At 49.7% G+C, this 24,880-nt stretch overlaps 1 protein-coding gene and 1 long non-coding RNA gene across 2 annotated transcripts in view; one reads left to right on the forward strand and one right to left on the reverse strand.

Moving 5' to 3' along the window:
• Window positions 1-15,988, reverse strand: part of ONECUT1 (one cut homeobox 1) — a 36,102-nt gene extending 20,114 nt beyond the window's left edge. Inside the window, exon 1 of the mRNA XM_034993801.1 lies at window positions 14,697-15,988. Coding sequence (XP_034849692.1) covers window positions 14,697-15,801 — 1,105 coding nt within the window. The 5' untranslated portion in view covers window positions 15,802-15,988. The remainder of the gene's footprint in view (window positions 1-14,696) is intronic.
• On the forward strand, window positions 11,129-24,854 carry LOC118003065. Its single transcript, XR_004677251.1, has 3 exons — window positions 11,129-11,149; window positions 11,777-11,929; window positions 24,709-24,854. It is a non-coding gene; the product is annotated as an uncharacterized LOC118003065 (long non-coding RNA).
• The last annotated feature ends 26 nt before the right edge of the window (window positions 24,855-24,880 follow it).

Consider the following 24,880-nt stretch of genomic DNA (forward strand, 5'->3'; position numbering starts at 1 on the left):
AGGCAGACGCTTAACAACTGAGCCACCCAGGGGCCCCAGGATTTTTAATTTTAAAAGTTATAAAATAGTGTGTATTACCCCATTGAGGAAAGATTAGAAGGATATTCACCAAAAGGGGGGGTTATCTCAGAGTGGGGGTGTTATTGGTGATTCTTGTTATCCTTTTCCTTGATTAACATTAATACTTTATTTTTTTAAAAGATTTTATTTATTTGACAGAGAGAGAGAGAGCACAAGCAGGGGGAGCGGCAGGCAGAAGCAGGCTTCCCGCTGAGCAGGGAGCCAAACTCAGGGCTCAATCCCAGGACTCTGGGATCACAACCTGAGTTGAAGGCAGATGCTTAACCGACTGAGCCACCCAGGTGCCCAAACATTAATACTTTATAAAGGAGTTTTTTTTTTTTTTTGAGAAAAAATTTTTTTGAGAAAACTGGAATTAAAAAGTATATTATAAAAATAAGATACAAGGTGCTTGGACATGGTAGGTAGGCAACAAATAGTAAAAAACATATTTACTAAAGCTATGTCATGACAAACACAGGATCTAAAATTATATATATATATACAGAATACAATAATTAACTCACCGAAAAAGAAATTCTACCTTTGTGTTGAAGGTAGTGTTCTAAAATGATACAGTAGTTGTATTTGGGTATTGTATTATTTTAAAGTAGGGAGGCTGGGTAGTAGATAGCATATATTTATATAAGGTTAAATTTTGAACAACTTTCCTACATTAAGTTGTCTTTCATAAAAGAGCTGGATTAAAGGGACCTCCACTGAAGCACTTGAGACCACTTTCAACATACCCAGAAAGGTGGTCGTCCTGTGCTACTCCTTAATTGTATCGCTCAGATAATTGCACTGGGTAGCACGCTGCTGGGTATGTAAATATATTTCTAGGAAGGCAACTGTCAGTCAAAGAGCAGAATAAAGGAAGCAAGAAGCATTCGATCTTCTCCCTAGAAGTTATTATTTGGAAGAGGCTCTTGATTATTTTAAAAGAGGGATACACACACACACACACACATGCACAGGCATGCACATGCATGCTCACACACTTGAAAAGTCATAGACTATCTCTAAAAGATACCCAAGAAACTGGTAACAAGGGTTGCCTCTAGGGGAGGGGAACTGGGTACTGAAGGAATAGATTAGGAGGAGAACTTGGTTTTCTCTGTATACCTTTCTGTGTTAACTTTTTTTTTAAAGATTTTATTTATTTATTTGACAGAGAGATAGCGAGAGCAGGAACACAAGCAGGGGGAATGGGAGAGGGAGAAGCAGGCTTCTTGCCGAGCAGGGAGCCCGATGTGGGACTCGATCCCAGGACCCTGGGATCATGACTTGAGCCGAAGGCAGGCGCTTAACGACTGAGCCACCCAGGCACCCTCTGTGTTAACTTTTAAAACACGATGTGCACATAATACATACTCAAAAATAAACATCAATTAACTAAAAATAATTCTTTAAAAAATTTTGGGGCTTCATGGGGCAACGACTGTGTAAACCAGATTAGAGAAAAACAAAATTTGACTTTGGAAGGGTTAATTCCTACCCAAAACTGATGTGAATGTGACGAAAACCAAGACTTGCCAACACTTATCTCCCCTCCAACATGTCTGCGCTTCTATCCCCTCCCCTGTTGGCTTTGCTCACAGACAGAGGGCTCCTGACCTACTGTGACAGGGGACTGCTTTTATTTCTCTACCAGCAGAAACAGATTTGGGCTAACCTTTGACACTAGTTCTTCAAGGCTCTTGTGGGCTCAAAGGCTGGCAGCTGGTTGGAATGAAAGCACGCATCACTGCCCACCAACACAGGGAAATAAAAACCAGACCCAATGGACTGAACCCACAATCTTCACCTCATTAGCACGATGCTAACTAACATCATGTCTCCCCTGTTAAGTAACATGTTTCTGTGAGGCAGAGGCAATCTACCTGATTTTACATCTCAAATTTGTGTGGAGGCCAGAGAGCCCACCTCTCTTAAGAATATGCTTGAGAGTGTGGGCTATTCTGAAATGTTCTATCTTTATATTCACATCAACACAGCCACCCTATGGCTAAAGGTATATCCAAGCACCCAGCATTCCAAATCAGAACCCTAGGTAGGAGTCTGTTTCTCTTTCATTTCATTCAATAAAGGTCATTTGCCCTTAAATTCTCAGTATCAATGTTCTAATTCTCAACTTGGAATTATATTAGAATCACCTGGGAAGCTTTTTTAAAAAAGATTTATTTATGAGAAAGAAAGAGAAAGAGCATGCTGGTGGGTATGCCTGTGGGGGGTGGGATGGGGGAGGGGCCAAGGGAGAGAATCCTCAAGCAGACTCCCCGAGGAGCAAGAAGCCAGGAGCTGGAGGTGGGGCTCCACGTGGGGGGCTAGATGGGGGTGCTGGCGGGGTTCGATGGTGGGCTTGATGGGGGGGTCTCCGTGCTGGGCTTGACTTGTGGCTCGTCAATCTCATGCTCTATGAGAGCATGACTTGAGTTGAAACCAAGAGTTGGATGCTCAATTGACTGAGCCACCCAGGCGCCCCTCATCTGGGAAGCTTTTTAACCAAAACATATTTTCTCCCCACCTCTCCTTCACCAATCTGATTTGCACCCTTAGAGGAATATAAAACCCTCTGCCCACTCCTCCCGAGCACTGAAAACCTTGGAGAACACTTTTCTTATTGTTGTTGTCTTTACGATTTTATTTATTTATTTTTGAGAGAGAGAGAGAGAGAGAGAGAGAGCATGCACGCACAAGCTGGGGGAAGGGGCAAAGGGAGAAGCAGACTCCCTGCTGAGCAGGGAGCCTGATGCAGGACTCCTTCCCAGGACCCTGGGATCATGACCTGAGATGAAGGCAGATGCTTAACCAACTGAGCCACCCAGGTGCCTGAGAACACTTTTGTTATTGATGGAAAGGTATTATGTCACTTAGCTGTGCTAGGGAAGAAACAAGCTTTCAGCTATATAGTAATTCAGATTCTAGAAATCTTCTGCAAAACATATTTCAACCAGGGCCTCACATACTGCTGTTCCCTCTGCCTGGGGACCTCTTCTTCCATTTCTGCCTCAAGTCCTATTCATTTTCCAGATCTTCAAAACTGTCCTTTCATCACACCCCAAACTTCTCTTCATTGGCACACACACACATACACACAAAATAATCAAGAAGGAAACGAATAGCTATTTGTCTCTTTTCCCACTAGACTGAGTCTTAGGACAAATCTGCTGTATATGCCATCTCCAGTACTGAGCACACCACTGCTGTAGCTGGTGCTCAAATGAATGAAAAACAGACCCCTCTCTCCATATCTAATGAAATTTCCTCGCTCGCTTTTTTTAAAGTTTTTATTTAAATTCCAATTAGTTAACACACAGTGTAATATTAGTTTCAGGTGTACAATATAGCGATTTGAGACTCGCATACATCACCCTGTGCTCATCACAGCAAGTGCCCTCCTTCATCCCCATCACCTGTTTCATCCAACCCCCACCCCCTCCCCTCTGGTAACCATCAGTTTGTTCTCTATAGTTAAGAGTCTTTTTCTTGGTTTGCCTCTCTCTCTTTTTCCCTTTGCTCATTTGTTTTGTTTCTTAAATTCCACATAGGAGTGAAATCATATGGTATTTGTCTTTCTCTGACTTATTTCACTTAGCATAATATTCTCTGGCTCCATCCGTGTCATTGCAAATGGCAAGATTTCATTCTTTTTGATGGCTGAGTAATATTCCATTGTATGTACATACCACATCTTCTTTTTTTAAAAATATTTATCTTTAGAGAGAGAGAAAGTGTGCAAGTGGGTGGCGGGTGGGGAGAAGGAGAGAGATAATCTCAAGCAGGTTCCATGCCCAGTGTGGAGACTGACGCGGGGCTCGATCTCATGACCCTGAGATCATGACCTGAGCTGAAATCAAGAGTCAAATGCTTAACTAACTGAGTCACCCAGGTGCCTCCATGCCACATCTTCTTTATCCGTTCATCAGTTGATGGACATTTGGGCTGTTTCCATAATTTGGCTCTTGTAGATAATGCTGAGATAAACATCCTCTTTCACGTCTTATGTCCTGTCCACAATTGGCAGAACATAATTTCTAGGAGGGCTGACGTTTAGTACGTGGCCAGGAACTGCGTACAAATGCTGTGGGGTTTGTTTGGTCCAAGCTGTTTGGGTTGGGGAACCAGAAAAACAAAACAATCTTTTTCCTCTCCAATGTTAAAATTAAAAAATATTTACCTCCAGGAACAATATGGATATTTAAGATAGGAAGCCTAGTAACAAAATAAACACTTGTGAGGGCAGATCCAACAAAAGAACTACAATATCACTGGCTTGTAAAGCTACTTATCTTCTGACCTTCCCCTACCGGCGGTAACCACACTATGGAATCTGAGTTTATTATTCATTTGTTTTTTTTTAAATAGCTGTACCACATACTTATGTATCTCCAAACAATAAATTGTTCAGCACAGCTTGCTTTTGAGCTTTGGAAAAGTGGTATTGTTCTGATGTGATCTTCCATGGCTTTTTTTTTTTTTAATTCAACGTTGTTCCTAAGACTCAACATTGTTCCTAAGACTTGTATATAGCTGTGGCCCATTCATTTTCATTGCAGTATACTACTGCATTATATGAATATATCACAATTTATGCGTCCCTTGTCAATGGATGTTTGGAATGTTTCTGGCTTCTTTGCTCTTATGAACAATTCTGCTACAATCTTGTACACATCTCCAGGAACGTCTGTGAGTTTACCTAGGGTATATGCCAAAGAGTAAAACCACTGGATAGGTATAGGTTCAGGGTTATGAGACAATGCCAAATTATCTTTGGAAGCAATGGTCCGAATTTACATTCCCAACCAGCCAGCAGTGTACAAATTCCTGTTGATCTAACTCCTCACCAACAACTTGTATTATTAGGACACGGGAATTGTAATCTCAAACTGTAGCATATTTGTGCCAGAAGGCGGCACTCCTGACTGGATGGGCTGCTTTCTCTTGACCATGTGACAGTAGAACCTGATCTGAGACTTTGCCCAGGAGATGAGCCCTTGGACCTTACACCTTGTTGAACCCTGACTTCGGGACAGAGCACTAAATAGAGACAAGAGACTTTGCCGTGGACAATCTGGCATCCCAGAAGACAATCAATCATAGAAGGTGGGACATGGAAGGACCCTAAACCAAATCCTTCATTCTATATTTAAGGAGACTGAGGCCTCAGAAAGGGTAAATGACAAGTTCTCTGAGTTAACTAGTATGAGAACTTGTCTCTGGGGTTTTTGATTTTAGCCCAGGGTTTTTAACTTTAATTTGTTTGTTTTAGTAGTGTATGATGGCATAACATGATCTATTAAATCAATAATAACTGTAAGTATCCAAATAATTGCCAACTTATTTTTTAAAGGTAGTGGCTTGACTTATGTGACTGATGAATTTAGTAACTTTAGCTTCTTTGCTTATGAAGGAAACACGGATAAGGAAGCCATTTTTGCAAGGAAGGCAAACTTCAAATTCAGTTGTTTCAATTCATCTCCCTCTTATGAGCCCTCATAATTAAGCTATCATAAGAGGCTGGGAACAGTTTGTGGACATTATGGTAAAACTACCTCAGTAACTCCATATATAATCTCAGATGGCTTTACATGAGAATACCGAAAAATACTAAAAAGGACTGATTTGCATCTGAGGTAGACTTACAGTCTTCAGAGTGTGCATAACAATCAAACAGGGCATGATCCCGTGCAGAGGAATCTGTCCCCTCACATCAAAGGCCATACAAGTGGACCTAGGGAAGGGTGCTTATGTGAAGGGAAGTGGCCTCAGAAGCCTTCAGTGGACATTTTCATTCTGGAGCTGTTGACTTCAGGAATTCCCTCCCCAGCCCATCTGCCCAGCTCCTCCCTATGCTGAGAATCCACTTACCACATAAAAATATCTCTGGGTTTAACAATGTCTGTAGGCTGGCAATAAAGGCTTTCTGTGAGGTGCCCCTTCTTTTTTTTTTTTTTTTAAAGATTTTATTTATTCATTTGAGACACAGATACAGAGAGAGAGCACACGTAGGGGGAGAGGCAGAGGGAGAGGGAGAAGCAGGACCCTGGGATCATGACCTGAGCCGAAGGCAGATGCTTAACGACCGAGCCACCCAGGCGCCCCTGAGGTGCCCCTTCTTAAGTGTCAGGATAAAACTCAGGAGCTGCTTGTTACTTTGGGGTGGGGGGCTTAGAAGGAAAGAACACCAAGAAATTTTGCTAGGCATGCTAACCGAACTATCGAGGTGCTCCTGGTTCAGGGGTTCCTCCTAGCAGTCATTTTAATCAGCACTTCCCCTACTTAATGAGCTTGTAGTGCCATTACATAATCACCCGGCTCGCTGGATTAATGATGAAAAGAGGAACTGATTTTTCCAGTTGCATCATTTGAAGTAAATGTTAACTTTCTTTCTGAGTCCTTAGTTAACCGCATTAGTGTGACAAATATGTCTTTGTCTAGCATAAGTAATTAGAATTTAATCACTTTAACTGCATCTTAATTATCCCAAATGAATTGAAAGGACATTTAATAGCAAAGATTAAATTGCCTTAATGAACGATTTTGTGACTCCATCAATACTTGAATTGCGTTTAGCCACTCCTCTCACGCACTTCACCTGCAGTGAGCACGGAGGTCACTAGGTGGCGCGCTTCACTCGTTTATTTATTTAATTTCCCCCGCCATTGATCTGTTTTTAGAAGACAACAGGAAAGAAAGCGAAAAGCTCATAGTTTATTGTGTTCCTTTGATAACCTCTCTTTGGGACTATGAGATCATCACCAGATGCAAAAACGAAAGTGGTGATTTCAGAAACTGTCGATTCTGTGTACCCTATGGCATATGCAAAGGAAAATGAGAGACACATGGATAACTGTAAACACCCAGTATTTGAGGGAGATTTTAAGTTATCCTCTGGATGATTGCCAACTTACATACAGAGTTTTAGTTAATTTATTATTTTTTTGTGCAGAGTCCTAAAACATGAGTAACAGGCAACCTTGGAATAGCAAGACAGGCAGTGATCTGAAGCTAAGAAATGTAATTGCTGTGCAAATGTAGATTTCAGAACACCAATGCCTGAAAGTATGGGAGGTTTGGGCCTTTGGGCCCTCCTCCAAGCAGGAGTCCCAGTGGACCAGTCCTACCCACAGAACACATCTAATGATTGGTTCTTGCCCATCAATAATTGTTTAAGTGAACGAATGGATAGGGAGACTTGGGTTCCATGTCTAGCTCTCATACTGCCTTTCATTCCCTCTGGCTGCTTCTTCAAAAGACAGCAATAAAGAGTCTCTCATAAGTCTTGAGTAAAAAAGAAATAATTTCCATAAGTAACCTTCCTTGAGAGTTGCAGAGGAGGATACACACTCTCCAGTTTCAAGACCTTTATTATGCAGACACTTTTTAGATCAAGGGTTTATGATAGTAAAATCAGACATTTCCACGTTCTAGGTCCACTGACCTGGTGGATCTGTACTAGCACACAGGGTGGAGAGTAAGAGGGTTCTGGGCTTTGAGCAGGGAAAGCTGAGTTCAGTGTATCAGTGCTTTCCAGATATAAGCTATGTAACCTCAGTGAACATAGAAACAGGGAAAATAATAGTAACCACCACATAAACTGGTGGCTCCCCAACTGTGCTGCTCATTAAAATCACCTCAGAGCTCTTAAAAATCCCAATGCCTAGGTCGTGGCCTGGGTTTTAGCGAGGAATCATATTTGTAAAGATCCCTAAGTGATTCCAACATGGAGCAAGATGTGGGAGCCACTGAAATAGAATATTAAATTAGAACATCTATGTCCTAGTACAGGACCTGACTAACAGAACATACACAACAGACATAAGCTCCTTCCTTAACAAATGCCATGACAAATTGAATGGGTAGTATTTCAGGGACTGGTTCTGTTCAGCTGTTGGTTTACCAAACTGTCTCATCTAAAGGAGAAGAAAAATTCTAGAAGCTAATTTTTTTTCCAACTTTATGATAATGTAACATCTTTTTGGGAGGAACATAAGACAGATGAATCTATAGCAAGACTCAGTGATAAAACATAAATTCCTATGTTTGTATCAAATCATCAGACTGTCTTGTGATTGGTCTAACCATGTAATCCAATCCTATCACTTCAAGAGGAAATTAAACCTCATTAGTATTTACTTGTCACAAAATAAAAACATGTGCAAATCTATTGATAGAAGACAGGAATTTATGATTGTGCAATAAATTCACATGCATAAGAAATCAGTTTTTTCTTTTTACTGAACTCTATGAGGCTGACACTTTTCATATAGAAATAGTGGTTTTCTTCTCCCAAAGGTGCTTATTCATCTTATTTAAATAGAGACATTATGAAAATAGTATTTAATGAATACTTGTTGAATGCTTTTATCCAGAATTATGAGAAATCTACCCTAACTACCATGACTTCAGTAAGACTCTTCTTCTATTGCTACCCTAGGCTGGGGACCATTCCATTTTACCAAGAGTGTGGAAATTCTGCTGTTTTAATTGGAATGAAACTAGTCATTTCTCATCCAATCCATCAAGTCTCCTTGGTTGATTTAAAGCATTAACCTGGTGTTTAACTATTCCAATATGCAGAGTTTACAAAGAGCACTGAGCACTTACTTGAAGGGCAATGCTTCTAACTATGGATTTTGAGGAGCAAGACACAGAGAACCTCTTTTTAAATTACCCAACTCCATCAGACTTGAGGACTTTCCTTCTTACAACGAAATCAAGAATAAATTTTACGGATACACTCTGTAAGAACTATTTCTTCTGAGAACTTTGGGTAGCAATGTCTTTTTGATTAGCTGAATTTGCCATGAACATGGAAATGATGACATCAAAACAGCTCATGTAACAACCTTCTTAAAGACCTCGTAGATTAGAGATGACTATAGATTTTCCCCAGCACGGATCAAAGGGACTGAATTGAACGTTTTAGCTTAATGATCCAACCCCTGTCACACCCATAGGGACTCGAATTCCGATTTTATAAGCAGGTGTGCACGTGTACTCAGACACACAGAGAAAGCTGCCGGGGAGAGAGGAAAAGATCAATCATCTGATCGACGAGGATAGGTTTGATCTTTTTGATTACTTGACTGTGCTGGTATATATTCCTGGCGGGGCCTCAAGATTTCTCATAAACTTCAGAATATTAGCTGTTAGTTTTCACTTCCTTACTACAACTCTTCAAAGGCATTCTACCCACTCTCCAGCAGCAAAGAGAAACGGGATCAGGCTAGCGCTGGCGGGGCCCTGTCCAGGGTCCTGACACCGCACCAAGGCTCCAGGCCTGTCAGCCTACACAGGCCCTTTCACCCACCCCACACGAGAGAAAACAAAGCCCTCCAAGCTCAAAGCCTCAGGGCTGCCTCCTGACTCCTGTCAGGTAGCTAGAAGGGGAAACAACAAAACAAAGGAACCACTAATCCACGCTCTCACTACTACATCCTCCAGCCCCAACCTCCTACTCCTACTACGCGAGACCCACCAGGATCACCTTCTTTACTCTGACCCTGCTTTCCTCAAATAAAAACATGCCAGCAAAACTATAATTTGGATAGAAAATCCAAACGCGCATCTTGTTGAGAGAGGTCAGAGTTGGGGTGTACTTTGGGGGGATGGCAATTTTGTCTCATCAGTGGGGTAATACCCAGACATTGTTGGGGACCAAGATAGATTCCTCCTCCACACCCATTTCCTATCAAAAAATAGTTGCTGTTTTGCAAATCACCAGTACAACGATGTTGTAAAAACAAACCACAGCAAGCATCCCTTTCCTCTTCACAGGGTATTGAACCGAGAGCTTGTTTGGTGGCCAGCAGCAGCCCGCAGGGGGCGTGCGGAGCTATCTCAGCACACAGCCCATCAGGTTCCCCGGAGAAGGTGAGCCCCATGGAGGGCATCTGGGAGGGCAGGATGCCAGCTGCCTGCAGGGCACTAAGGATCAAAGCTTGAAGATGAAGAAAGATGCAGCCTGGGCTTTGAGTTACTTTGCTGCTACAACTGGTATTGTTGGCACAGTCTGTCCCAAGTGCCAGTTGCAAAATAGCTATGGCAGGGCCTGGGTCTCTAGTGACCACTACAGCCCTGGGGCCAGTGGGTTGCTCTGGCTGCCCTAATCACCCTTTGGGCATTTCTAAGGGGCCTGGCTTTTGGGGCTGCACCCACTGGTGGGACCATCAGAATGGGGTTACTTGTCTCAGGCATCCCTCCTCTGTGTGCGGACACTAGGGTCACCACACAATAACTACCAGGCCTCCTCAAGCCTCAGAAGCAGGTCTTCCTACCATTGTCAAATAGTCGGCTCCAATCTTCACCATACGCACACTTCTTAACACTAGGCATTCCTTCCTCCCTTCACTAGGGTTTGTGCTCCCTAGTGGGGACTGTAAGAAGGAACTATTGTCCCCAAACTCTCAAGGGGTCAGGCATGAGCTGAGAGAAAGGCCCATGAAGAGCATTTTGGTGACTGGGGTGAGAACTTTTCGCTTCCTGCTGTGCTGGTGTATGTGTGTTGGGGGGGGGTCCCCAGCCCACTACCTGGGCACATGGCCACCATTCACCCTCAGAGGGTGGGGGTTCTTTGGGACTCCTCCTGACAACTGGCTGCACCCACCATTGCAAGTCGGGAGGAAGCCACTCTAAGCCTTTGGAGGAGGCACTCCTTCCCTTCCCCTCCACACCTTCCTCCCAGGCAGTCCCCCTGGCTCTGGGACTGTGAGGGAAAGGGGTTGGCCATGCCCCGCAGGCCCTTTGTTCAAACCGCAGCCGCTGGGAGTAGCTGCACTGTGTGAGAAGTGGGGCGAGAGGGAAGCAGTTTGCTTGGTGTCTTCTCTTGGGCCCAGGAACCCTTCCAGTTCCCGAGTCCCAGTCCTGGTTTTTCTCCTGGCCCAGGAGTCTGAGATTTGGGGAAGTGAGGTTCCCAAGGCCCAACACTGCACTCCTACTTCTTGTCTCACTTGGCCCAGGGAAGCGAGGGACAGTTGAAATGTCACCCACCAGGATAAATATTAACAAAAAGCAAATGGACTTGCGTGGAGGCCAGTTATCAATCAACCAGCCCGCAAGGCCACTTATGGCAAACACAACCCAGGTTGGTCCCTGCGAGACTTTCTCATGGCCACCTCCTGGGCCGAACATTCCCCCCCCCCCCCCCCCCCCCCCCCCCCCCCCCTCCCCCCCGGCCCCCCCCCGGCCCCGACCCCCCCCCCCCCCCCCCCCCCGGCTCTCCTTCAGGTCGTTCCGGGGCAAATTCTGGACAGAAAGGGGGCACAGTCCCAGATGCCAGACACCAGGCAGTCTCCCAGGTGCTGTTTGGAGGTACCCTTCCTTCAGGTACCCCAGGGTCGGAGGGGCCCAGCACCCACCCCTGCCCAACCCGCTGGGCCTTGCCTCCTCGGTCCGCGGTGCTGTGCCCTCTGGTGGGTGCGCGCTGCAGCCTCTTCAAACGCTGACCGCTCCCCTACTGTGGCCAAAGCCTTCTGAAATCTTTAATTGGAAACTAATCTCTTCAAGTCTTAATTGGTGCCCACTCAGAGGGGAGGCGCCCACCCACCTGTATAGTCCAGCCCGCCCACCCCACCTCGGATGAGATGTGGCTGGGAGCCTAGTTGCACTGTAATGGGGCAGCAGCAAGTATTATATTGAGGGAACATGTATTGATTTTTTAAAGGTAGTTAATTTGGTGAGAATTTCCTCCTGTTTCCCATCTTCCACCAAGCCGATGTAATTTTGTAAGGAGAAGGCGCGTCCCCAAACATGCTGCCAAGTGTTGAGGTTTTGACTCTCTGCAACAGGCTTCGTGGAACCTCGTGTACAGGGACGGGCGTGGAGAAGCCACTCTTCACCAATGAGCGAAGGAACCGCCCGAGGGGTAAGGACAAGGTTGAGGGGTCTTTAGTGTAACAGCGAGCCAAACTGCAAGGGGCACCCCTGTGCGTAGAGGCCGGTGGTGGGGAGGCGCAGGCAATGTCTCACAGCCTTGGCCAAAGTGCCCTGCAATGCGTTTGTTTAAATCTGTAATCGGGCCTACTAGAGATCATTTGGAGAGTCCAGAAAACGGCCTCGCTCCCCACCCCCGAATGAAAATGTTAAAGGGAAGGCTCATTGTTTTTTGGTGATTTTAAAATAGGTCGTGGTTCCTGCAGTGTAATGGGATTGCTCCACAAGTGCTCCCATCCCAGCCTTTCCCACCCCTTCAATTAAGTTAAAGAAAGGAAAATTAAATACTCGACGCTCCATCCGGGTCCTAGTACGCGATTCCACTTGGGATTGGGCGCCAAATTTTGTTCTGCCAGAGTCTCCGATTTTCCTTTTATTTTTTCCAAAGAAAAAGGCCACGTGCCTCGGGCGAGCTGGACTCATCTTAGGCTATTGGGTGCCAGAGTGTCCTGGGCCCGGTGAGCACTGGCTGGCATGGGGCCCACGCCTCCACCGGAGGGTCTCAGTACTAGTGCTCCCGCTTCAACAGCCCTGCGGCGGCGCCCACGTGTGTAGGTCAGAGCGCGCTCGCGCTGATCCGAGCGCAAGGCCAGGTTTCCAGGGCCGGGGGTCACCTCTGAACAGTACCTGTCAGCCTGATTTTCCAGGGGGCGACTGGGGGCAGTGGGGAAAGGCGGTCATTGAAGTCTCGAGCAAGCACCTTCACTAGGTGGGGGGTAACAAGCTTGGGGGGGGGGAGTCCCTTTTCATTTCCAACCCTTTCCTCCATTTCTCCCCACCCCACTGACAGGCCTATATGAGCACTGCCTGGGTACAAGCTGGACGTGAGCCTGACGTGGGCTTGTGAAAAGGCACTGACTACTTTGGGCGCCGCAGAGGCTGTGCAGTCAGGGAGAAGGGTATCTGTTTCTCCCACCCCTTCTAGAACCTGAGCTGCCCTCCAGTCTCAGTCAGCTTATGGGGGTGGGAGGCGATATGGTGGATGCTCACAGGGCTAGGGAATGGATTCATGGGAGCCCCAGAGGGCACCTTGTCAACTTCCCCCTTTCCCTTCCTGTCCTCCTCTCTCCACCTCTCCTGACTTCCAGGCACAAGCTGCAGTAGCCTGCGTGGGGATTTTGCTTGGAACCAGGGAGCACAGGGCTGGGCTGGAAAACCTGGCAGGGCAGAGGCTCATGAACTGGGGCACGCGGGAGGGAGGCCAACAGTGCCCAGACCCAAAGAGTGCTTTGAGGTTGCTTCCGGCTCCCGCCGCAGGCTCACTGGCACGCCGGCACCTGCCTCCCTCTAGCTTCTCATTGGCCTGCATGAGGTGGGGGAGGGGGCTCTGGCCTCTCGCTTTGATTTTAGACTGTGAAACGGCTCAGTGCCCCCGGCTCTGAGCGGATTGACTGTCTCTCATTCTCCAGGGACGACTTAATGGAGAACGATCAGTTAATTAACAAACCCTCATTCCGGCTTTTACCTTTCTCCTCGGCCAGGACTCAGGCCAGGGCACCAGCCTGAGACTGGGGTGGGGGGAGTAGCACGGACCCTGGAGTCAATCAAGTCGGCAGGGTCTCATCAAACCGGGTCCGCCCTCGGCTGCCCTTGGCTCTACCTCCCCGTGTGTCCTCTGCCCTCAGGGGTCGCCAAATCAGCTTGAAATCTCTGGTGTGATTCAGACTGGGCTAAGCTGTCCCCTCGGCCAGCTTCCTGGAGCCTTCCTTGCACCTTGACTTAGAGAGGCTCAGAAGGCTAGGCGCTGTCTGTGCAGTGCCATGGAGACCTTCCAGCTCAACTCGGAAACACCCGGGCCTCCGGGTTTGGGGCCGGGAGACCTCTGCTCGCAGACTTGGGAGTCATGTCCACACTCCCAACCCCATGCATGGGGATACATTCGAAACCATGCAGAGGAATAAAACGAAATGTGCAGTCGTAAATGAGTCGGCAGCAAAGGCGGTCCCTGGGCTCAGCTGTAAGCGCCCTTGCTGCTCCCCCCGCCTTCACCCTTACCTCGGCACCATCTGCCTTCCTCTCCTTTCCACAGCCAGTTACCAGGGCAGAGTGCTTGCTAACTCTTAAACAGCTTCGGCGCCAAACACACACCTTCCCGCGGCTTCGGAACCTTTTACCGGAACTCTCAGAGTGTGCTCACCATCCCTCCCACCCCTGCCTCACGCCAATACAGTGAGAGCGGGGGCGGGGGTGGGGGTGGAGGGTCACCGCACCAAGTTCAGCCAAACGTGGGCGTGCGGCTCCGGCAGGCTCCAACCCAACGCCCGGGTATATGCCAGGGCTACTAGCTGACAGCATCTGCGGACAGTTCCACACACGCGTTGTCTCCCTCTTCCCAAACCCGGAGTGCCCAGCTGAGAAGCGACTCACAGACCGTGTCCGGCCAGGTGCAGGGGTTTCTCTTCGCCTCCCGCCGTGACCGCTTCCAGCAGTCTCCGAGCACAAATGCGTCCCCGCACTAGCCCAGGCCGTACCGCTCAGCTCCCGGAGCCTACCACAGACCAATGCAGAGTCCTGGAGGAGGCGGTCTGCTCCCGGGAGCCCTCGCTGGCTCTTCCAGGCCCAGGGAACTACCCACCTCCCTTTGGGGAAAGGAGGATGGGATGATGCGTGCCCAGCTCTCTTTTTCCTTCCCTCCTTCGGTCTCTTTAACTTCCCCAATCCCTTATCTCCCCACGCGCCCAGCTCCTTGGCCCGCTCACCTGCTAAGCGGAGCGCAGACATCCGCTGGAACTCCGGCTCCTGCAGCCACTTCCACATCCTCCGGAAGGTCTCCCGGCCGGACTTGAGTTTGCTCCAGGGTTTGGGGTTGCGCAGCAGGTCCGAGAGGGTCCCTTGGGAGCGGCAGAGCACCCTCTGCGCGAAGATGGCCTGTGGGATGCTGTAGCGCTTGAGCTCGGTGGTGATACGCTGCGCCACCTCTTTGGTATTGATCTCTTCCATCTGCCCTGAATTACTTCCATTGCTGACCTGTGCGCCGGTCACCGAAGGGTTGGGCTCCCGGGCCGTGCCCAGGAGCTGCCCGTGGCCCTGGGCGTTCAGGTGGGCGTGGGGGTGGTGCGGAGGAAGGCCGTTGATGGGCACCATGCCTGCCGAGGTGGGCGTGAGGTGCTGCTCCCCGTGACGGCCGAGCATGGCCGGGTGGTGGGCTTCAAAGCCGTTCGGGGTGAGCATCTTGTCAGTGGGCATGGCGGCGCCCGGGTGGGCATAGTGAGGGAGCCCTTGCTGGGAGTTGTGGATGCCGCCGAGACCGGAGCTGGAGAGGGGCGAGAGGCTCTGGCCCATGCCGGCCACGTCCTTGTGGTAGGGGGCATAGAGGTTATTCATGGAGGCCAGCCCGCGCTCGTCCCGCATGAGCGTGAAGCTACCGCTCACATTGCCCGCCAGGCGCTGGTGGTGGTGCGGGTGGTGGTGGTGATGGTGGTGGTGGTGATGGTGAGGGAACTTGTCCGAGACGGTGGAGATGGGCGGCAGCGGCTGCAGAGGGGTTAAGGTGGTGTAGGTGGTGGGCATGCTCATACCTGGGGGAGTCTCGCAGGCCATGGTCATGGTGGGGTGCAGGGGGCCGGCCAGGCTGTGCTCGGGGGCCCGGTGGTGGTGGTGGTAATCGCCGCCGCCTCCACCGCCGTCCAGCAAGGACGCCATGCCCATGGAACGCGGGTGCGCGGGGGGCAGGTGGCTGCCACGGTGCGCCACGGAGCTTCGCGCGTGGGGACTGCCACCCAGGAGGTCGGCAGGAGCGGGCACCGGCTCATGGCTCACCCCGTGCAGCTCGCCGATCGCCTCCATGGTCAGCTGCGCGTTCATCGTGATCCGGGCGAGCGGGCGGCGGACACAACATCGATGAGGCGGGGCAGAGGCGGCGAAGGGCGCACGCAGTCCGGTCTTCACATCGGCTGCCGGCGACTGTTGCCTTCCTTCCTTCCTTCCTCTCACTGTGGGGCTCTGTCTCCCTCTCTGTGTGTCTCGCCTTCCCTCTTGCCCCCACCTTACCCTCTGCGTCCTAGGCTTTTTTTTAAATATTAATTTCCAAAAAGGATCCGTGCCGTTGGGCGAGCGTGGCGCCCCCAGCCCGCCCGCCCCTGGCCCCTTCTCGCCCCTTTCCTTCTTAGAATTCTGAGGCCCCCAGCTCCCCTGACGCAGTCCGTGCGTCTTCCGCGGCTGCTGTTTGCCCGCGCCGCTGGCCAGCTCCAGCCATGGCTCGGTTACTGTTGCAGACTCTGGCCGCGGTTCCGCCGCAGCCGCCGCCGCTGCCGCCGCCGCCGCCGCCGCCGCGGCCCGCCCTCACGCCCGCCGGGCTCAGCGCGCAAGCGCGCGGCTCAGCCCCGCCCCCTGAGCCCCAGCGCGCGCGGCCCGTGACGTCCCGGTACAAATGATGAAGGGGGGCCCCCGCGCTTTAACTGCGGCGCCGGGTGGCCCTGGAGCGGCGCGCACGTGCGAAGGCCTGGCGTGGAGCGCAACCTGGGGCAGCCAACGCAACCCCAGGAGACTTACGCCCCTCTCGGCTCTCAGGCTGGGGTGGGCGCTCACCCAGCAGCACTTGCCGGGCTCCCATCCCGGGTGGTGCGCCAAGATGGAAAGTCCTCACCTTTCTCTCCAGTTGCTGCCTCTTGGTGTAGCTTGCCCGGGGAGCCTCAGCCTGTGTCGTAACTCCTTCCACCCTGGCCTACCGAGCTTTATTTCCCAGAGGGCTTCTGGGAGCCCGCGCTCTCCCCATCCTCAGGTGCTTGGCAGTTTTGGAGGGAGGAGAAGCAAATAAATGCCTTGGTCAGCTTGGTGACTGTTGACCCTCTGCCCACCCTTCCTCTTCCACGGGCCGGAGAGGGGAACGCTCGTGCCAAGAATTCTGGCCCCGGCCATACCTCGTTGTCCCCCGCCGCCTGGGTCCTTCTTCAGCTCAGCTGATAATAAGGCGGCGTGCTGCTCCGCGAATGACAGTGTGTGTGTGTGTGTGTGTGTGTGCGCGCGCGCGCGTGTTGGGGGTGGGGAGTGCCCTGGTGGGTTCCCACGTTAACTTCTGTGTGCTGGTAGGGCTGCCGAGGCTTGGGCTGTTCCTGCGGTTCCTCTATGACCCTCCTGGTAAAGCACCCAGAGGCCGCTGCTTGCGGGAAGGACTGACGCCGGCAGAGTGGACCAGGCGCGCCGGTCTCCGCTTGGCCCGTAGGGACGCCCTCTTCCCGGCGTCCCCGCGAGAAGCCTCCAGATTTGAAAATCAATTCAGCTTCGGGCATAATTGTCCGCTTCCCACAATCACGCTCCAATCTGGAATCGAACCTGGTCCTGGGCTTGGTGGGGACGCGTGGGGAGGCCCCCAGTGTGGGACGTACACCCGGCCACCACATGCCGAGGCTTTCTTTCATTTACAAAAGAAAGAAAAAAAAAATCCGTAACAAAAGGCAGAGCCGTGTCTGCTTAGGTGCTTTCATCCCTCAGAGAAAGGACAGATGTGCCCATTGTCCAGCCCTTGGCAGTTACGACCGGGTCAGCGCCGAGCCTCAGCCCCGGGCGAACAGTGGTCACAATGGGGGACAGCCTCTCCGAGCCTGGGTTTCTGGGTCTAGATGTGGAACAAAGTGTGTGTAGCCTTCGCTGGGCCAAACTTAGACTGTATGTTCCTTTCCTGGGGCACTCACTGAATCAGAGCCCACCAACAGTGTCTCTGCTGAAAATGTTCTTAGACCCTAGGAGAGGCCAGGGCTGGGGTGGTGGGAGTATTGGTGGCTGAGTCCCCTAGGCAAACACTTGGGCCAGCCAATCCTTGGGGGAAATTTCCTACCAGCTAAGGCACGAGCAGGCTCATTTCTTTATCCAGTTCCCTGGCACAACCAGGGCAACATCATGATCCAACTAGGTCAAGGCCAGTGGGTACAGTCCAACCTGACTTCCTTGAAAGTGGCCACGTCCTGGGATTGGTTAATCTGGCTGGCTTCATCAGCAGAGGCACTCCTGTCTTGTCCAAATAATGCCCATGGAGGCCCAGGAAATGGGAATCCATCTTGGTAGACTTAGTATCTACCTGCACAGTGAATATTTAGGAATTTAAAGCCCCCAGAGAAGAAAAAATTGGGGGAGGGAAACACACTGACATAAAGGAGCTCAGAAAACAGAATTACTCTATTTAAACTTATATCTACAACTAACTATTCATACACCTAGCCACAAAAGCATAGAACGTATTTTCTGCCTAGTGGATCACAATATCTTGGTGGGAAGCTGCATCTTTGGTTCCTTATTGTTTCTGTTCTCTTTTCCTACAACACAGAGCATGTAGCTCTCATATAAGACCGAACAATGGGTTTCAGTAGCAGGCTACCTTTGAGCTAAACTGTTGTGTCTCTCCCCCCACCCCCCAGTTTAATCACCTCTGAAAGGATTGATTTGCCCTTATGACAACTCCCTTCGCAAAAGACAGTTTGTTAAAAAGAAAGAAATAAATACCACTAAGTGCACAAATTGTTCATGGTTTTCTCTTTGTGTCAGTTATTAGGGACTTGATCCTGGAAACCCTTCTTCATGTATGGTTCCCCGGCTGGGCCCCTGGAGCCTACCTGAAGAGGGCTGAGTTCAGGTGAGCTCAACACTGCCCCCACAAACCCCATGAAAAGGGGTCTGGTTCAGTGTTGGTCCCTAAAGGAGAAGCCAAAGGAAAGATCTATGTTGAGTTAATGTGTGTGCAGGACTTGCTTTGGTTTGCAAATCTCCCTAATCTTTCTTGGCTTTTCATGCCTTTCATTACCATTGTTTACCTGTAGTTGACTGAACTGCAGTGATTTTTAAAGAAACATTGTATTCTTATTTGACCTTTTGGAAAATTTTCCTATTACTAAGGATGTGTGATGAGTGGGAAGGATGGCCTGGTTAAAAGTGAATATACATGTGTGTACATGTGTGGGAGGGACACTAGATGGATTGCCAACTGCTGGAGGGCTGGGATAGCTTTTCATCATTTTGTTCCTCTCTTCCTTTCCCCCTTCCAGTGCCAGCACAATGCCTGCATTATGGGAAATGAAAGAATTAGAGACCAAGCAGGAGTCCCTTAAAACTGCTTGTTTGGTTAGTGTATGCAATCACAGGATGCTGTTCAATTTTTTATACCAGCCAAGAAGTTTTAGGGGAGGGCTTACTATCAGTTGGTTAGATTTTGAGTAGCTGCAGGAAAATTAAAGAAAGAAAAATAGGCTCAATCCTTCCTCTACTGAGTTGGTCCAGCTTGCCAGGCAACTCCACCATACTTAGAAAAGCGACTGAAAATAAGGCCATTTTTCCAAATGCTGGCCACACAAGATTCTCTCAGAACCTTCCATCAGTTTCAGAGTTCCTGCCTTAGTTCTTTTTGTGGGTAATAGAGATGTAACATATCTATTTTCAGGACCAGTTTTCAGGACCATTCCAAAGAAATGTTTCTAGCCCCCCTGAGCCATCAAATGTTTACTTCCCATTTGTTGACCGCACAAACAGCAAACCTGGTGTCGGGGCAGATTCCCCCATCCATGGCTCTAGGGGGAGGCTGACTCCTTGGCCAGAGTCTCAGAATGGAACTTACCAGAATTTCTGATGCCTGTAGCAAGTCTAGAATTAAACTCGTGGTGAGGAACCATTTCTTTGGTGTCTGGCAACGGTACGGAACTTGGTAACTGTGCCATGAAGGATTTGATCCTGGGTGCTTCCTCCAGGCTTCTCCTGTCCTTCTTCACACCTCTGCAGAAATTTTATTCAGAAAATTGCTGTTAGCTTAGAATAGAACACCAAAAAAATTCAAAGTGACCTGGTGATTCACTATTGAAAATAATTTTTTTAAAAAATTATTGGCTTCTCCTACTCTCTTGGGGCCAAGGAAGTGGTAACCAATTATTCTACCCCTCTTCGGTAATCTTTGATCTTCTATTTAGCATATAGTTTGTATTCCTCTGTTAGGTTAACTTTTTTCCCCTTTTTAAGGGAAAAAAGGAAGCTTAACAACCTAAATTATGGTTTTTGCCCATGACATAAGTATGTATGTGTATGAAAATATATATAACTCTCTACTTATGTACTCTGTTTCATTTCTTACCCACCCCCTCTAAATCCCAAAGAGAAGATGTACTGGTAAAGGGTGCCAACCCCTCCTGACTCTGGGTTCTAGAAGATTCGAAGATTGCGTTCTGGGAGATTCGAGAGGCAGCGGTCTCACGACGTCAGACCCGTCCTGGAGCATCTCTGATTACTTCCTCTCCTGGGCCATTTTATAAAATAGAGGCGACTTCTCTTGGGCTTAAATCCATTCCACTTTGGCGAGGGCTTTTTAAGGCCTCAGGCGGAGAGCGCTGAAGGGAGATGATCTGTCCTGAGGCCAGGGGGGGCCACGGGAAGGGTCCAAAGCTTCCGGGTGATGCTCTGGCCAGAGGACCCGGCGCTGGACGCAGTCAGCTCTATTCCTGGAGAGTTGGCCCTCTCTCACCAACCCTTCAGTAGATTTTCTTTCTTAGTCTTATCTCTATACGGTTGAAGTATATTACAAAGGAGACCTATAATGGCTGCGGGGGGGCGACGAATTTTTTCAGTTTTGGGCGATGGTTAAGGCTCCTCTTCCAGTGTAACCCATCTGGGGCTCTGTTCTGGATTGGCCACCCGCGCGGGGGTAGAAGGTACCAGGGCTGGGGGCTAGGGAGGACAGGGGCAAGGGAGAAGGGTCTCTTATGGTGCAAGTCAAAGCGACCTGAAGTGAGTAAAACTCGGAGCAAGGGGGGCAGGTGGAGGGCAAAGTCGTCTCATGACTGTCTCCGGGTGCACCATCCTCCAGCCCTGAAGAACAGAAGGGCGGAAGTCGCGGGTCTCGGCCCAGCCTCTAACCTGAGGCGGGCGAGGCTTGGACCAGCCACCCCCTACCCCGTGTAGATTGCGGGTTCTGCGGTCGGGCACACAGCCCACTTGGTGGGCTTCTCTGCAGCCTCGTAGGATAACGTCCACCCGGGCCCGAGAACAGCTGCACTTGGGAAGGAAAACTCTTTAAACAAATCATTTTGGTGTCTAATCAATTAGTGTTTGCGCAGTCAAGTACCATAGATTTAACAGAATAATCGTTACTGTCCTTGTCTTTATTTGACCCGCAGACACCTAGAAGATTTAAAAATGAAATGCCGGTGTTCCGGGCTCCCCACCCTTTGCCTGCATTTCTCTCCATGGTCTGCTTTGCCCCCGCTGGGTCCTTTGTTTTCTCCAGGCTGAGTCTCCTCTTTTCCTCCCTTCCTTCGTCTGTCCTTTCCCCTCATACTTTCCACTCCTCTGTCTTTTCTTGCCCATCTGGCCCTGTCCGCCTTGCTGGTCTTGGCAAGTGACTAGCACGGGAACCCATCCTCAGAGTATGGGACCCCTTGTGCTCTGGGCGAGCCTTTGGCCCGCTCACCATCTCAGAATTATGAAGTCTCAGGCGCCCAGAAATCTTTGCCTTGGGACTTCGCCCTCTAACCCTGAAGCTCACTTTCTCCTCTCCCCTTGAACCATCCAAAGCCCTAGGGTTCCTGTGCATGCCCTTTAGCTTCACTGGAGTTCAGCAAAGACCTTCACCTGGGCGGTGGGGCGTGCGTGCGTCGCAGGGTCTTGCCACATAAATGTGGCGACCCAGGGCCCAGGAGGGGCGTTGAGAAGAAGAGCTGAGAACACAGCCTTGGCCCCCAACTCACGAAAGCGGGGCAAGGCGGCGTCCTCAAGGACGCCTGTGAGGGGTGGCGTCGGTATGGATTGGTGTGGTGTGTGTGTGTGTGTGTGATGTGTCGTCTCTCTGAGGTGTGCTTCTCTGAGCTGGGTGGGCGCTCAAGGTCCAAGGGTCCAGGTTGGGAAGGTCTGCAGGTGCTTGTCAACAGCTGCTCCCATGTCTCCCTCTCCACCTCGTCTGTCTTTTTTCAGGCCTAACCTGTGTGTGTGCATGTATTTGTGCAGGCACTCGGGCTGTGCGCCCCGCCCGACCTCAGCATACCAGCGCTGGGATGTGGGAGCCCCTAGCCCTGGGTCAAGACCCGAGAGTGTTGTACCGAGGGTTACATGCCAAGACACCTGGAGGCGGGGCTAGGAGGCTGTAGGGAAGATAGGAGGGGGAGGTGAGGAATTTTGGGGGAACCGGGTGGCCAAGAACACCTCCACCTCTCATTTTCTCTAATCATCATTTCACCCAGCAGATAGGTCAAGCCTGACGCACCTGGGTAGTGGGTTGGTTAAATATAAGGCTGTAATTCTAAAAGGGGGAGAAGAGTGAGCTGGAGGTAAAGCAGCTTCCTTCTCCCCACACTGCCAGCCCCTGGGGGCTCCAGCTGCCCCAACCTAGGCCTTGGTGGTCTTGAGGTCCCTGCAACTGCTTCTCGAGTCTCTGGCACTCACCTGAGAAATTTTGCTCTCAACAATAGATGATTATAATGTACTTGACTAATGCCTGTATTTTCCTGTTTAACATACATTAATCCAAGTAACAAAAAAAAATCAATATTGCTAACAATATTGCAAACAAATCCTAGTCTCTCTCACACAAAAACTGTGTCCGATTTTCAGTCATTTCTACCCACTTGTATTTTGTTGTTTCTCCTTACCTACTGTAGTTCCTGGCTAACCTGGAATCCAGTCCTGGATTTCAATAGCTTTTCTCTAGAAATCCTGATTTATTATTATTATCATTATTATTATCATTATCATCATCATCATCATTTTACATTGGGGGAGAACCAGGAACCCTCCAAATCCCAGCCTCCTCCCTTCCATAGGCTCTTTGAGGACTCTGAGTTTACCTAAAACTCTGTCCCTACCGGCACCAGCAAATACCCAAAGTCGCTGCTCAATACTTTGGATTTTGTTGTTTACCTTCCCTAACAAAACTCCCCTATATGGCAGCCCCCAACTCCTTGGAGAACTAGAGTCCATACATGACTCTCCAGGCCAATCTGCCCCCACCGCTGACACCCACTGCTCATCGCAGCCGGCGGTTTTTGTTGGGAGATTTTTATGATTCTTATTATGATTATTTAAAAAAAAATCGGTGTTTTCCACCTGGAAGGAACAAACTGGAGGGGCTAGCTAATGAAGGAACTTAGGTTTGCAAAACACTGTAAATAATTTAGTATTGTATTTCAAGGAAAAAAAATAGCTTTCTTAAATCATCCCCGCAATATAAATTGCAGACTTACAGTATGGTCCTGGTAAGTCTAAATTTTTAAAGGAGCAATATTCAAAGAGACATAGATGTCTGTATTAATTATTTATTCGCCAGTGCCTTCCTTCGTTTCTAACTTATTATTAATTAGGCGCCTCTAGTCTTTCGCAGAGCGCTCCACCGAGCCGGTTGCAGCTTTAAATATGAATTAAAAGCAAATCCAAGCTACTGTAATGCGAAAATTATTCCGTGTCTTGCATGGCAGAGATGAATAGCTGCGTGGATCAATACCGTGAAACTCGGCTCTGAACGACAGGGTTATTGATAGCGTATATTAATGATGTTAATGATGGAAAAAGGAAAACAACGGCCCACACGACTTAGAAACTTTTTAGCCGCTGAAACCCCGCAATAAAAATGGGAAGGGGGCAGGAATCGGGCTTAAGTGTAATAAGAAAATTATTTATGAAACCGGATAAATGACTTCAGAGTCTTGATGCATTTGAACCTAACGCTCTGGCTCCTGGCGGCCCCGGCTCCAGCTGGGGAGACCGCGAAAACCCCAAGCCGCGGGGAGCTGAGGGTGGGGGGCGCTCCGCGGGCCTCTGTAGCCTCCGGTTTGCCGCCCACCTTCCCCCACCCCCGCGGGGAGAGCTCTCTGGGGCGCTGGTTGCTGGCGCTTTTGGAAGTTAGTGGAATGGAGCCGGAGCGAGGCTGATCTCTGCTTTCCAGAGGACAATGAAGCGGTCGTTGGGGCCCCGCAGCCAAGACTTTGGCCCGATTTCTTCACTGGTCCTCTTGGCACCCGCTCCCGGAGAGGAGTCAAACACTTCGGGCTTGCGGAGGCTCACAAGTCTGACTCCGCACTGCCTCCAGTACATCTGGCTAAGGCTCTCCGGATCCCCAAAATGCAAACGGGGGCTCATGTCTGAGAGGGGAGTAGGTTGGATGAAGAGAAACTGCTCCAAACAGGGCAGGAAAACTGGGAAAGACGCCCGTTCTCCTCCTCCGTGCCTCAGCAGATTCTTTACCAGGCACGGGTTGTAACTGGGCCTTGGCATTCAGCGCCGGGCAAGCGCGGGATCCTGGAGGCTCGGTTTCATACGCGTTGGGAGAGGAGCGAGCGCTCTGGTTTGGGCCTCATCCACGAGCAATTCGGCCTAGGCGCCGCCCCACCCCCCACCCCGCTGGTCCCAAATATCGACCCACTTTCCCTTTCTCCCCAGCCGAGGGCCAGGGACCCGGGAGCGAAAGGTTAAATACTGACCCTGGAGGACGGCGGGAAAGGTCAAAGCCCGAGGGTCATTCGCAGGCCCGAGGTTCCATCCCCCTGTGAGGGGCATAGGGCCGCCAGGTTTCCTCCCACTGGCTGGGTCTGAGGCCTTTGGAAGCGGAGGCGGGGAGGGGGCGGGGGTGGGGTGTGGGGAGGAGAGGACGACCCCTCCCCGCAGATTATAAGGGCCTCCTTATAGCGGAAAATGCTAGGGTAGTGGGTGGGTCCCCCCTGACATCGCGGTCCTGAGGTTAGTCTTTTGGATTGGAGTAGGAAGTTGGGGGGCTTTTAATTTATGCTTGGGACTGTCATTTGTTCTCCATTTCAGGAGGGAGTAGGAGCCGCCTGGAGCTGAGTATGTGTTCCAGGTCAATTATAGTTTCCCTCTGAAGGATGGGGTAATTTTGTATTTTTTTCTTTGTTATATCTTCTAAATTTTGTTTTTCCTTCCTTCCTGTCCTTTTTCACTTCTCCATTTCCTTTCGTTTATTTCTTTCTTT

This window comes from Mirounga leonina, unplaced genomic scaffold, assembly GCF_011800145.1.
Source record: "Mirounga leonina isolate KUSES-001 unplaced genomic scaffold, KU_Mleo_1.0 Mir_91, whole genome shotgun sequence".
Lineage (NCBI taxonomy): Eukaryota > Metazoa > Chordata > Mammalia > Carnivora > Phocidae > Mirounga > Mirounga leonina.